The sequence below is a fragment of the Carettochelys insculpta genome, chromosome 2, assembly GCF_033958435.1.
Source record: "Carettochelys insculpta isolate YL-2023 chromosome 2, ASM3395843v1, whole genome shotgun sequence".
Classification (NCBI taxonomy): domain Eukaryota; kingdom Metazoa; phylum Chordata; order Testudines; family Carettochelyidae; genus Carettochelys; species Carettochelys insculpta.
The window spans coordinates 192481238-192496946 of NC_134138.1; the positions used below are offsets into that span (position 1 = coordinate 192481238).

General features: G+C 40.5%; 1 protein-coding gene across 2 annotated transcripts in view; it reads right to left on the minus strand.

The window, feature by feature from the left end:
- The window catches only part of PDCD6IP (programmed cell death 6 interacting protein), a 42909-nt gene that overhangs the window by 18754 nt on the left and 8446 nt on the right, over positions 1-15709 (minus strand). The window contains exons 4-8 of one of the 2 annotated variants that reach the window (XM_074988195.1): positions 15033-15160; positions 12557-12710; positions 10344-10444; positions 8728-8844; positions 1421-1643 (exon numbers count right to left, since the gene is read on the minus strand). In XM_074988195.1, the coding sequence (XP_074844296.1) occupies positions 1421-1643; positions 8728-8844; positions 10344-10444; positions 12557-12710; positions 15033-15160 (723 nt within the window). Of the gene's footprint in view, positions 1-1420; positions 1644-8727; positions 8860-10343; positions 10445-12556; positions 12711-15032; positions 15161-15709 lie in introns of both variants that reach the window. The other variant, XM_074988194.1, reaches the window with a different exon arrangement.

Here is a 15709-nt window from a genome sequence, read left to right on the forward strand (position 1 = left end):
AGACTCCAAGCTGGGAACCACTTATCTAGACAATTATTGATACAGGTTGAACCTCTCTTATCCAGCACCCTCGGGACCTGCCCTGTACCAAATATGCCAAATCACTGGAGACCAATATTGTCTAAGAGCATTATCAAGATGTCCACTGCTTACTAGGATCTTCAAAGACATTTGGGAATAAATTACAGCTCAAGAACAGCACAGAACAGTCAGGACTGGTGGCTGTAAAAAAACTTTAAGGGACAACAGGAAACTTGGCCACACCCATGATAAGTGGGCATCCAGCTAACTAAAGCCATGCAGGACAACAGATATTACCAGACAAGAGAGGGCCGGCCTACAGAGTTTCAACCTGTAGTTTGAAAAGAGAAACTTGACAAATCCAGGTAAGTGGGAAATACCATCAAGTTAACATCTCCACAGACCTGATATAAGCATTCAAAAACTTGCCACTTCAGATTTATTGAGAAAGAATCTTCATAGAGGATATGTACACAACTTCAACATACTGCATTTAAGCAAGTTGTAAGATTAACAACTGGGGTTGTCAAAGTTAAATTGGTAGAACTTTCTAGTTAAGATTTTTCATTAATAGGAGGAAAAGAGCTCTTCTGCAAAGCTCCTTTTTCAGAGACCACATTACGTGTTTCATCCAAGCAACTGGAGACAGTAGCACAGATTTGAATAATTATAAACGTGAAAAACTTTTGTAGGGGGTCCATCAGTAATCTTTTTAACATTAAAACCAATGGCTTAATACACAACAGAATAGTTCAGAAAGCATCCTGATATGCACATTAGAACAACTTCACATATTTCAGATATTCTTTGCATACCCAACATACTTATTCAAGATTTTCAGCAACGAATAGCGAAAGAATAAAAAGAGACCAATTACCCAAATATAAATGCTAGTTTGCTGAAATACACTCTTGGAAATTGAACACTGACCTTTATATTATGCAGTAAAATTCCTTAAATCCGGCCTCCGATGGTCCAGAAATCCTGATGGTAAAGCATCCCCCGAGATACACATACCTCGAAATTCATTTAAGTCAGGGGGCTTGGGGCCGTGGGGGAGGGGAATGGGGGGGGGGGGGTTAGGGCTGCAGGGAGGCGTTAAGCCAGGGCATGCAGGGATTGGAGCTGGGACATGCAGGGGTGGTGAGCAGCAGCTGGTCACGGAGGTGGTGAGCCATGACGGGCCGGGGGTGGGGGGTTGGAACTAGGGCTTGGGGGTTATGGAGACGTCCAATAGTCTGGAAAATTTGGTAATCTGGCACCTGTCCGGTCCAGAACGTGCCAGATTAAAGGAATTTTACCGTACATATAGATCACTTGTGAGTGAACTCTAGAGCCCATATTAATCTACAGATAAAATACACTTCACCTCAAAATCTGTTCTGAATATTTTCCTTACCAGTGAATTTCTGGCTGAGGGGGATAACAATAGAGGTAGATTTCACAAGACTGGCTTTGCCAATGGGTTCTAGATCTTTCAAGTCAGGAACCCGGTCGTGATAGATGAAGTCATTGTCCTTTTTGGCAGCTGTAAGGGCGCGGCTGATTTTGTCAGACAAATCTTTTACATTTATGTATTCTTCATAACGAGATGCCACTGTTTTCACCAAATCCGAGGCATGCTAAAAATCAAAACACACAGTATTACAATTCAGATATTCACATTTCATCTCTCACACGAACAGTATATAGGAAAGCACCTGATCGTCTTAATTAGCTAACTAAGGTTATTGCAAAAGCATAGGATTCAGTATTAAGAATGCCCTACCTACTAAGGGAATTCCCTAGACATTTTGAAAAGGATCAGGAAAAATTACTCCTTGAAATACACTCACTGATCTGATATACAGTTCATCATTAATGGGTTCTTGAGTCCTCCTGCAGTTCACCCTAAGTAACCTCCCCAGTAGTATCCCAAATCCAAAGAACTCAGTTATAATTTGGGAAGAAGCAAATTATTTCACAAGTTCACTCCAAAAAGCCAACACTACCTCAGCTCTAAGGACCAGAGCTAAACTGACTGTTCCCAGTCCAAGGAGCTTTACAACAAATGCTGCAAATATGCAGTTGCTTTGTGGGTATTCCCTGTGTGCTGTTAAAGGTTCACGGGAGACATCATGTTCTTCCACTCCATTCCCCAATTATTGCCTATTTCTCAGTGGGAGGGGGCGAGTGTAGAAGCAGCCTAAGATACAGTTGCATAGCTAGGGTTAGTTCCTGCCCCCAGTCATCTCTGTGCTGTTAAGCCCCAGCTCGGGCTCTAAAAAGTTCGTATTAACAGAACACAGAACCCTATTCCAACCTGACCTGCTACCTAACCCCAGGGAAAATACCTGTCACTCCGATTACCAAACAAGAGACACAGACATACTTTTCCATACCACCAATACCAACCACAGGAGACCCATCTTCCCACCTGAATCTGCCCCTTAGCATAGGCTTCCCATTTTGACAAATCATTTCCTTACTTGAACAACCACCACCACAAGCCACAAAACTGTCCCACTCATGGCCTCAAGACCAAGAGGGCTAAAACAATTCTATTGGATTATGGGGACAAAGTGAAAGACTACTTCGTAGTTATTCAACTGTTATAAACTAGAGCTTGCCAATAAGTTGTTTATAACCTTTTCTATTTACACCTAACATACTTACAACATTAATCAACCATTTAATAAAATATTTTCAATTAAGGGCACATTTGAAAACAAATATTTATAAATGGGAAACGTGTTCCTTAAGCCATGCCCTGTTGTTTTTAAACTGAAATGTTTGGAACCAACCTGAAAGAGGGGGCACTGCTGTAATGATTTAGAAGGGGGGGGGGGGGGTGTGTGTGTGTGTGTGTGTGTGTAAAGGCATTAGTGTAACTCAATCACTGAATAGTTTTAAACATGGTTTGAGATTTGGTATACAGATACCTCAACCTATTTAGTACCATGACAAACATCATGAAACATTCTTTGTGATCTTTTAATAAAACAGAAGTTGAGGACTATGAAAAATTTCAGATCCCAGAAAACACATTCATTTTTCTCAACAGTAGGTGAATACCTGCCACCTATGGATCAAAACCTAGAAGTATTGTCAAAGAAGCCCACAGTTTAGCTCTCCATCACACACTGCATAAACATATGCCGTGCTAAGCACATGAAACATTTATAGTTCAATTCTGATCAGTTGGTTTCTAGTCTAGGACTTCTATAGTAATGGTCCACGGACCACAGGCTGAATTTCGAAAGTGGTCTTTACTTTCATCCGAAATTCTGTAGGGGGTCCATAAATGAAAGCCACTGTATTAAAAGACACAGAAAGCCACAGAATTTTAAATGTAAAGCGGTAAGAAAGGCTTCCATGTTAAAATCATCACTTGTTCCCCATAACTGGAGAGAGCTCTTTGAAGGAAAACGTCCTTTGCCTGAGAGTCTCTCCGATGGAATTTAAGACAGTAATAACTTTTTAGGAGAAAATGTACTAATTGAGATGGACTGGAGTCGTCATTATTCAAAGACCAATACCACTTCCTAAAAGACAAAACAAATTAAATGGGGAAAGAAAAGAACAGCAAACACAGAAAATTCAGGATCTTTCTTTGCTCGACTCATTTGCAACCTCACTCAGGAAAAATACAGGTATGACACACAGTGCTATCAGCCACCCAAATACAGCTGGGCAAGGGTTTGAGGGGGGAAGATACATAAAGTCTTACATCCCAGGTTGTATTTAGGATTTGGTTGAAGCTGGTGAAGGGGGAAATGATTTATGGCACCCCTATCTGGCGTAGTCTGGTAAGGAAATTTTTCAGAAGAAGGACAAAAATGTCAGAGTTCCCAGGTGATAGCAGGATGGATGACGTGTTACTGAAGCTCACTCCAGTAGGCAGTATTTCTCTCACTCTTTTTCTTTGGAGGACATCAAAAGTAGTGACGGACTGAATATTCATCCTCTCATTATTTTGTTCCTCAAGTAGGCTTAGTGTGAGACTAAAACTGGATGTGTTGGAACCTATTCTCATTTACCAAATATGTTCCTTGAATAATATCACTAAGACGTTATTTGTACTAATTCAATTTCACTTTACACCCTTCCTTCCTTGACATGTGTTATGGCTTCCTGGGACATTTTCTGAACTTCCACTTTTCACAATTGAGCTTCAAATTGGGATAAATTTATAAGCCCAATTGATTACAAAAATGCCATTTTATCACTTCCTCTCCAGGCTCAGGAGAATCCCCAGAACTACTCAGGAGAGCGCTGAACAGCTGCTCTCACTAGTGTATTGCAGTTGCTCAGCAAAGCACGTTATTGTTCATCTTCTGTGCTGCAGAGCAGAGAAGATAAAACACTGTCTTTCTCCATTGTCTATATCCATGCCAGGTCCTCCTGGGAACAACTAAGCCAATTACAACAGGATTGTGAGTGGATCTGCTTGAGATTATAGAAGCACTTTCCAAAGGACAGCTCCACTCCCCTCCCTCCACTGTCACAGCAGCTGAAGGTAGAAAAAAAGCCAAAAATCAGTTGCAGCTCCAGTTCTCTGCCCCAGGACTCGATGTAACACCCCCCCACTCCATATTTCAGATTTTGAGGGGAAGGAAACATGTAAGCTTGCTTTGCCAAGTGAACTGATGAGTAGAACAGGATGAAAATTCTTTTCTTATGCACTCTGTGGCCCTCAATCTTGTTAAAGTAATGTCTGACCAAGCCTTTTCCATCTTAGATACTACTGCCATACAGCAATATTGCTACCAATGGTCCTGTGTACTAATTACTAGTGCTCTGTAGGTCTTCTGTAAGGCCCGGAGTCATGGTCCTTACATTCCATGTGCCCAGCCTGAAGGCTGGATTATTTTGTTGCTTGTTTGTTTTGCCTGGTGTAAGGTTAACGATCCACCTGTCGGTGATTCCCTGAGCCCCACACACCCAGTGGAGCAAGTGGACCATGGCGAGGCAGCACCTACTTGGCTGGGGGCTGCCCAGCTTGAGGAAGGCGGTAGCTGCCCAATGAGATCTGAAGACCTCTCCCACCATTGGAAGCAACCCCTGGCGCCTCACTCTACGCCAATCGAGTGCAGTGGCTTAATACCAGTAACTGCTGCTTCCCGTGTTGTGTCACCGCTCAGAAAGCGATGCCGGAGCAACCTCTCCAGGGCGCAGGCCTGGGCAAGTAAGTTTGAAGAACCAGCTGATGCCCAGCAGAAGGTTCCCCCTCTCCAAGCCACTGATGTAATCCAAGGGAAAGGTGAAAGCCATACAGCTTGGCACCAATGTCGTCGCAGGAGCTGCCAGAGTGAGACCAAGCACAACCTCAAACTGCCTTAGGGGCTCCATCTCCAGATTTTTCCTCGGGGTTTACTCCCGAAGCCTCTCCCATGACTAGGTATTGCCGCAAGGCAGCGGAGGTTTTAAATCAGTTTCCTTCTCCTAGGTGGGCGGCCTTCCCAGGCTGACAAGCCCCATCTGCCCGAAGCAGCTGGTTTTAAGGCACCAGTCATCCGCCTTCGCCTCTTCTCCTGTCAGTACAAACAGTTTCGCCGGGCTTAGAAACTAAGCCACACATGAAGGCCAGGAGCTGGACTTCGGTTGTCAGAGGCTATTGGAAATGCATGCCATGGGAGCATTTTATAGATAGTGGGAGCTAGCCCTCAGGAAGATCCGTGTCCGTGATACCAGAGCGACACCTGCCTACTGCTGCTCACAGTGCGGAAAAGACTGCCACTCCCAGATTGGACTGCACAGCCACAGAAGACGCTGCTCAAATCAGTCCAACTGGGGTGCAAACCCATGATCCCTTGGGATCGAAGGATGCCTACCTACTGCTCCTGTGTAACATACCCTCAGGTACACTTGGAGGAGGAGGAGGAACAGTCTAAGATGGGAATGTATACAGAATGATGGATCACAGCACAGAAGAATATTCTACCCAGAGAATGCCACACATCACTAGTGAAGTCTGAAAATCTGAGGGAGGCGACCACTGAAACTCAGTCAGCGCTAAATGAGTGAAACTCAAAAAAAAAAAAAAACCACACACACCATCATGAAGATTAGTGAAACCTTGTTAGGTTTATTACTGAAAATTACTTAAATGCATAATGGAAAATTTAAAGTGATAAGGACAAATTCCACATGATTTTCTAACCTCCTTTGCTAGCATTAGACACTGTTTATTTTGGAGTCTATCACTAACATTAAGAGCTACTACCATGGAAGGCATTAGCAAAAAATTAGCATCAGCTTTATGAAAACTTCTCTTTGGCATAAGCATAAAGCAAGCAACCCTAGATCAGCCATGAGCTGCCCTCATAAATTGGGTTAGAATAGCACCAAATGAGACAAACTCAAAATGTTGTAGGGTTGTAAAATGGAACCTTGAAATAGCGTAAGGTGTCCCTACTAGTTGAGTTCTTCCTGCTTTCAGTTGTACCAGAAGTAACAAAACCAGCCTCTTCCGATTTTTTCAGATGGCATTTGCCAGAAACTGAAAATACGGAAGTAAGGGACAAGAAAAGTGTATTTTCTTTCTTATTTTAATTTTTTAATAGCTGTCAAATTGTTCTGTTTAATCTCGGTCAACTTGTCCATCCCCCAGTCATTTATTTTAGTACTTAAACTATCTGTATCACTCACAAACTTGACTACATGAAAGATTCATGAAGATGCAGGTGAAGGCTGCTAAGGCTGGCCATTCTCTGTGCTTGTGCTAAGGACCAACAATTATTAAATGGTCACCATTTTATTAATAAAAAGAGAAAGTGATAGTATTTTAAGCTCCTCTGAAAACTTACTAATTGCTCATGAGACCATAACAGAGAGAAAGCTGTGCTAGTCTATATATTATCAAAACAAAACAGCAGTAAAGATTAACAAAATAATTTATTAGGTGAGCTTTAGGTAAGTGGGTCTGTCCCATGAAAGCTCACCTAATAAATTATTTTGTTAGTCTTGGAAGTGCTACTTGACTGCTTTTTTGTTTTCATGAGACAGTGTAAAGAGACAAAGGATATATTTCTCTCCAATTTGGGTAGGTCTACACCTTTAAACAAATGAAACACCTGCAAATACCACACCAGTAGAAAATTAAAAAATATGGAAAAAAATTACATTTAGCCCACAAAAGTAACAAAGGCTGCCAAAAAGTTTGTTGGATTTGACAGACCAGGGCTACATCTACACTAGCCCCAAACTTCGAAATGGCCATGCAAATGGCCATTTCGAAGTTTACTAATGAAGCACTGAAATGCATATTCAACGCTTAATTAGCATGCGGGCGGCCGCGGCACTTGGAAATTGACGCGCCTCAGCGCCACGCAGCTCGTCCCGACGAGGTTCCTTTTCGAAAGGACCCCGCCTACTTCGAAGTCCCCTTATTCCCATGGGAATATTCCTTTCGAAAAGGAGCCCCGTTGGGACAAGCCGCGTGGCGCCGAGGCGCGTCAATTTCGAAGTGCCGTGGCCGCCCGCATGCTAATGAAGCGCTGAATATGCATTTCAGTGCTTCATTAGTAAACTTCGAAATGGCCATTTTGCGTGGCCATTTCGAAGTTTGGGGCTAGGGTAGACACGGCCCAGGTGTTTACTTCCTTACTGCTAATAAAGTTACATTCTGTCTTCTAAGCCCTATCAATACACAGAGCTATTACATTCAGTGTCATGTGACATTTAATCTCATGGTGCTTGGCCCCACCAAGAGGGCAGGGGACTGGACTTGATGACCTCCCAAGGTCCCTTCCAGTTCTATGAGATGCGTCTCTCTCTCTGTTATGTTTCATATTATATCAACGTGTAACATGCAATGTGGTACTCCCACACCCCTTCCAACACTAACAGAAGTTCATGAATAATACAAACCCAAAGATTAAAATTTCATTTCCTTAGCAGGCATATTGAGGCATTCAGTAACAGAGCTCAACTTTCTCTACTGTACTTCAAATACCAGTGGACCTTATTGCTTTAAAAAAAACCACACACCTTGCCTGTGACACTGTTTATATGTTATAACAGATATTTCCCAGCCATGAAAAGAGATGCAGTGGCTAGGAATATGTTTTTTAAATCAAGTTATAGATTAAAAATAAGGTAGTGGGTTTATACCAGTACAGCCAATATTTCAGTAATGTCACAGATGCATCATCCAAACTACAAAATTTGCTTCTCACTTGCAATTATTGCCAAATACATTAGAAAGACTTAGACACCTATGTACCAATTAGTTCAACAAAGAATCAGGTAAGGAAGACAGAGCATGATTTTCCATCCCTGCCCTTCCTGGCTAATAGCCTATCCCTAACCAAACCTGACAGAAGCTAGGAACGAGTGATAGGGGATGCACCACTTGACTACTTATTCTGGTCATTCTCTTGGAAGGATCTGGCACTGGCTAACGTAAGAAAGACAATACTGAGCTAGATGGACCACTGGTCTAACCAATGTGGACTTTATGTTTTCTGTACTCTTATATTTTCAAAGATCTGGCTGAAACACATACTTCGAAATACAGATATTTCTCATTGTTCTAGTATGAAAATTCAAAGACCTTTGAGACGCATTCAACATGTGGGTTGGCGGGGGAGGGGCGGTTTGTTTTGACAGATTTTAAAGAAATCTGCTACTATTAATTATCTAAGTTTTGCACCTCAGAGTATATTAGCTTTTTCATACAAAGAAAGTCATGCTACTTTTCTTAAGAGTTCTGCCCCTACCCACCTGTAGTCTCCCAATTTCTTCACCAAATTTCTTCTGTTGCTTTGCCAGGATAGACTGATGATACTCGGCATGGGCCTGCATAATGCAGTGCTTCGCAGCCAGCACAGGAAACACCTCCTGGAAATAAAAATACTGACCAGGGAAAGTCCAACCACATAAACCACCACAGACAACACGGGATGCAGGAAAGAAAAGGAAGAAGAAAAGGAAATTAGATTCACCCAATTAATGAGATTAGATAGATTAAAACATTGAAAGTAAATGTTAGAGACATGTGACTGCATGGATTTAATTCAGCCAAAGTAAAAATACTGCGCTGATAAAATTATTTCAAATGTTCTACGTTGATTTGAGGACCGCACTTCATTTAATTAAAGCCATAAAGTCACAGCATTTACTTTACGAAGATTAGGAATTCAAACGTGCATTAGTAAGAACAGAGAAGATATCACAAAGATCCCCAAGATAAAGTACTTCCAAAAAGTCTGAAAGCATATTTAGCCCTCTTAGGTAACCCAGTTACCATGCCTCAGATGCTGATGTCATAGTTTCCCCCGCCCCCCCCCCCCCCCCATCTACTTTTATCCCCATGTGACCATTATTAAGGGTAATAAAACAGTTATCCCTCAGAAACCACTGTTACAAAAGTTTTCATTTACAGGTAGCCAAGAGTACTTAATTATCGGCAGACCTACAAAAAACCAACAGTTCTAAGGATACATAAACAAAATAAAATTTTAATATATGAAAATAAAGTCTGCCAGGACCCGAACAGTAAGACCAGAACCCATACAAGCCCCCGCATTAGAAAGTATTAGTTTGAGAAACTTACTAAGACAGACATTAAGCGAGCCATCCCTAAATACACTGTCACAAGTTAACCCAAAATAACAGTTTTAATAAAATACTATTTCAAAACAATGTGACTTTTAATACTGAAAGTGATTAGCTTTTAATAAAAACTAAAGTGTGTTTCTCATAGCCGACAACTTTAACTGAAGGAATCCAGAAAACCCTGCAGTTCCTCAAAAATCCCCAGTTGCCCATCTTCCCACCCATCCCACAACCTTGCTACATTGGTGTGATCAGAAAAAGGTTTGAGAAACTCTTACAGATGATTTAGAGAATGTAATACTCTGAACTAGGAGTTAAACAAAACAGCAGAAATGTAGCACTTTAAAGACCAACAAAATGATTTATTCGGTGATGAGCTTTCATGGGATAGACCCACTTCAGATCAATCTCATTTCCAATACAGAATGACATATATAAGCACAGAGGACCAAAAAAACTGCAATGAAAATGGAAAAAATCCAGTACATAGGACTGAAGGAGAGGGGTAAGAGGAGGGGGATGTTAAGAGTCCTGACTCAGATAATCCTATGGACTTGATTTGTCTTTTTTTTCGGTCCTCTGTACTTGCAAATTTCAGCCTGGATTGGAAATGAGATTGATCTGATGAAGTAGGTCTGTCCCACAAAAGCTTATCACCAAATACATCATTTTGTTAGTCTTTAAAGCACTACATTTCTGCTGTTTTGTTAGAGTACAGACTAATAGTGCAACCTCTCTGTTAAACTGGTACATTTTATGGTTTTTTTATTAGAATTACTAACCTTGGGCAAAGTGTCTCTATACTGACACTGTTTGAAAGCATCACCATAATAATCTGCAGCTTGATTAGCCAGTTTAGCTATGATAGCATCTTTCATTTTATCTAGAATTAAAAAAAAAAAAAAAAAAAAAGAAAAAGAAGGTCACCAACACCAATGTTTTCATGGCAAGAAAGGTTCCCTACTTGTAACTGGAGCTCAGGATTGACTCTACATGGATGCGGCAGTTGCGCTTCTCTGGCAATTAAGTGCTTCATAGAAGTGTCCATAGAAGAGCGGCACTGCTATGAATATGATTAAGTAAAGTTTTCGAGTTTGGAATATTCTAAGTTTAAAATCTCAAACTTGCTATACGACTAGTTTAAAATTTATTTAGTGCTTCATTCAAATGGAATGCCACACACAGATCTTCCAATGAGCTCCATCTAGAATGTCTATTTGAAAAAGTGTTATATACACAATGCAGTTATAGCTTTGTTAGGCCCAGGATATTAGCGACACTATGTGGGTGAAGTAATATTTTTATTGGACCCACTAATTTCTCACCAACAGAAGAAGAGCCATTAAAAAGTAACTGTCTCACCCCACATTGTATCTCTGAGATAAAGCAGATAACAGCAAGAATGTTTGCCTATATCACTAAGATGCATCTAGGATACTTTTCAGACAGTTCTTTATCAAAATCTCCTTTACATCGGAGGTTGGAACAAATGGTCTAACCACCAAGAAATATAACATCTTCATTGTACAGAAGTGAGACAGTAATCCAGCCTATGAACCAGACATCTCAGTAAGAAGGGGAGTTTCACCAAGACTTACAAATAAATACTCATGTGACTTGTTGCTGCCTATGATCAGGTGGAAGATTTCATGTAAACATTTTTCATTCAAAAGTGGGTCAGGAATATAGCTGGGCAAAATTTTTTATGGGAAATTACATTTTACGTCCCAGCACTACTCATTTTGGATTTGGGGAAGAGACCATCCTGCAACAGCGTTTCATTTCAGCTTTTATGTTTGAAGTAATATTTTGCTTTGAAATTTCACTAAAAGAAAGATTTAATACCTCATCTCTCAAAACTAAATACTTAGAAGATTTTGTTGCTTCAAAACGTTTTATTGGTCTCAAAACTTATTTCAGCACGAACAAAACCCAAAATAATCAATTTTGGTTCAAGCCAATTAACTCTTCCCTCCCGTTTCAGCCCCCAAACTGAAAAAATAAATTGTTTGTTCAGCTGTTGTGATACATGTATGGGAAAGTTTTGAGACAGTCTACACAATGCACTTCAAAACACGCCCCACTCTGCCTCCCAAGTTATGAGTGTAGCACGACAGATGCATCTCTACTTATTTTTGTGAAGCACCATTCTGATCACCCTGCAGCAGATCTAACATGAGCAGTCTGCTTTAGCAACATACATTAACACCATAAATTGGTCACCGGACAGAGGTTTTAAAAACGTGGTTGCGTGGTTTACTAGCGGACACACTTGTAAGTATTTTCAGTATTTCATAGCATGCTATCGGATGTTTCGCTTCAACTCTCTCTCTGCAATGGCCAATTAAAAAAAAACAAAAGCTAGTTCAATGCCCCAAATAACACTGAAGCATTTTTATCAAGGAAAATTAAATCCAAAACCACAATGCGAGTTATGCAGTAGTCTAGCAAATAGTGTTCTGTGCCACATGCAAGACCTGGGTTAGATTTCTGGCATGAACAAGGTCACTTTTCACTCAGCATGCTCAGTCCTGAGGGACTCAGTAACAGAAAGAAGGGATGATGAAATGGTACATCGCATTACGCAACATCACATCATAACTGGACAACTGATGTTCACTGTGACAAGAGACAGCAAAAGGAGGAAGAGTTAAAGAGATTTTATATATTACTACTATTATTCATAGACAACCAGCACCTCTGTTATGGTGAAAAGAGAAGCTAACTGAGTCTGTAACTTCACAAACAAGCCATCTTGTAGTGCCTTAGAGACTAAGAAATTTATTAGGGCAAGACTCACTTCTTACCCATGAAAGCTCATGACCTAATACATCTGTTAGTCTCTACAGTGCTACAGCCTGTCAGCTGATACATGAGTGAAGTAGTTCTGAAAGGCCCATGAGATATTTAAAAAAAATGTAATACATCAAAAATCAAAACATCTGTGGAGGTTGTGAAGCGCACTTAAATACATTCGTAAAAGGCAAAGTCATACCTCTTGTTGCTTTTAAGAAGAACACCTCTTGAGCTTGAGCCAACATAATAAGACTAAGGGTTCCAACTGTATCCGGAGAGATATCCACAGTAGGCTCTCTGCTCAGTGCAGATAAGACTGTGTCTTTAATGTGTTGAAAGGCACCACTAGCAAACTGAACCAAAGCACAAATGAATATATTAGTCTTCATACACTTAAAACAGACTTTTACTGATGGAAAAAGTACAGCACAAACAGATGTCTAAGAATTGTAATAGCAACAGGGAGACCAGAAAGGACAAAATGTAGAACACAGGGTTAGTAAGACTTGATATCTCAGTTGTATTAAGTTGACCTAGGCTATAAACTAATCTTGGAAGAAGATTATATAAATATGGAAGACATAATTTACTCAACTGACAGTCTGCCTACATCATAAACTTAAATCATTCGAAATTAGGTTGACCTATAGTCACTTCTGCAGTTGCTATGGTGGTTCAGGCCAAAACTGGCCTTCTGTTGATGGTTTGCATCCATCCCCAGCAGTACTTCTATCAGCTTAGGAGGGGAAGCATTGGAGGATCTCTGCACCTGCAGGCAGGCTTCTGAGCTCTGCGACCACCTCGCTGCAGGCTGCTCACCAACAGAGCAGACATAACTGGCCTCCACTGGGAACAGGGAACTCAACTGGACACCAGACACTCATCTACGCCAGGCTCCCAGTTTCCCACTGGGAATACAGGTGTGCCCAACAGGGACCAGGGAACCAAAATTCTGTGTGGCAGCCATGAAATTGACAAGAATAAGACAGCCTATAGATGTAAATAATTCAATGTCTAAAGGATCACTGAGAAATTCTGTAGCACCTTACAAATTAACAGATTTACTTAGGCAAAAGCTTTTGGGAGTGAAAAGCACCTCACCAGATGCATTCACGCTGCATTTCTACAGTAAAATCCTTCAGAATTTATACACAAACTTTCAGGCCTGTTGTCACCTCTCTCGTGATACTTAAGTATTCCTTATGCACATTACAGAAAGCTATTCTCATTCTAGAGGAGGCAGTATCAAATTCCAAATATTGGAGTTCTATCCCAAAATTGGCCAGAGACCTGCTGAATGACTTAGGACAAATCCTGTCACCATCTCTGTGCATCTTTTCCTTCTTCCTCCCTTAGATCTGTCCTATTTTCTTAGAAGAAATTCTTCGGGATAGGAGCCGACTGTTATGGTTGCACAAATGGAACCTTAATACCTGGCTGAGGCCTGAGCTATGGTACTTCAAAAAAATCAGAGTTGCGCTCCTCTGAAACACTGATGGCTGTATTCGTCACTCTTTACCTCCCAAAAAGGGGCTGTTCTAACTTAAAAAAACAAGTTATGAAAGTCTAATGTTTTGCACAGCAAATTGTATTTCTTCATGGTTTTTTTTAAAAGGGGCAGTAAATTTATATTTTAAGACATTTGAGATGGACAACCAGCACTTTTGAGACCATTAATCCACATTTTTCATAGTCCTTGTTTTCCACCCCACTCTCCAATGTTCCATCTAATCTTTTCCATTCAGCTACAGACTTTTTCCATCCATGTGCAGAATAAATTTTGTTATGTGTAAAATATATGACACCAGGAAAAAAAACAAACCTAACTGTGGATGCTCTGCTTCATCAGCTGGGTGACATCAGAATCTCTCCCACACAAGCCCACAGCTTACAGGGAACAGAGCTGAGCTCAACTTTCTATCATAAATTTACCAAAGTTACAGTATTTTGACTGCTCATTATTGTTACCAAACATTTCAAAGCTGACTCTAGCTGGAAGCAAAACTGCATTTTTGCTGAAAATATCCTGCAATATCCCAGTCTTCCTTGTTTGATCCAAAACCAGGCAAGAGTCTTATGCTCTTATCACAACCACCAAAACCAGTATTTTCAAAGAACACTGGAGAAATCTTGTACATTTTCATAATAGTAAAAGCAAGTCCTCAAAAATACAACAGCAAATGGATGTGGTGGTGAAGCCTTATTGCAATGCTCACATTTCTTTGGGCTCCTAATTTTGGAGTGGGGAGATGTGACGGACTCAAGTTAAAGATTTTGAACAACTTATTATTAAGACACAGCCATTGCAGTTCAATTGCCTCAGCAAACAGTTTGCCACCTATTTAGGATTCTCAAAGAATCTGCAAACATGACTTATTGAACAGTCATACTTTACTCACTCTTTTCTAAATAACATCAGTAAAGATCATCAGCTAAACAGACCACTCAAAGCAAGGCATGAACTGTGGGAAGTCATCTTTACAGGTTGAGAGAGGTTTATTTGGAGTGTTCTGAGTTTGGCCAATCAGCACTCCGGTTCTCAATCAACTGTCGTAAGTTTTAAGCTTTTTGGTAACGGCAAATTTATGTTTTGTTTTCGTTTCCTGATCTGGAAAATTTTTAATTTTCCAACTAGCTTAAGTGACTTCTTAGTCAGTATAAAGAGATTACTACACCTGATAATGTTTAGCAGCAGTTTTAAGTCCTTCATCATTATCCAGATTCTGTTCTGATGCAATCTGACTAGCTAATGCTCCACAGTTGAACAAAACGCAGGTCTTCTCGTAACCCAAACTTGCCAGAGCTGAAACCAAAAAAGTGACAGTGAACAGTCTGTAAAAAGAAGCTTTTAATATCCTGAACTCCAAAAGGCAATGGTTACAAAAGGGTACATGCTTTCTGAATTAAGAAATTACCAAGAGTTTCAAACAAGAAGTTAAGGAAGCAACTGTATTGAGCTTGTAAGCACCTAAAAATCACTCTGATCCTACATGTTAAAGAAAGCTACCAAGAAAGAGGAATCCTTGTTTATCCAGAGAAGGCTGAATCTTACACCTACCCCATTTCCCAAATTTTTGAAAGATAAGCCCCATATTAGGAAAATGGGGTCACAAATCTTCAGTTCCAGAATGTGTTACTGTTGAAGGTCTGCTCAAAGTGAGCAGCTGTTTAAGAGTAAATTGTGTAGCTGTGCCTGATACTTGAAACAATCAGTGCAATAGCTAATTATTTACATTTAAATGTCATCTCTGATATTCAAGTTAGCACCTACTGAAATGAATGGAGCATTTCAGACTTGAGAGTTATTGTTCCACGATCTCTGTAAATTCTGGCAGATCTCTATATTCCTTGA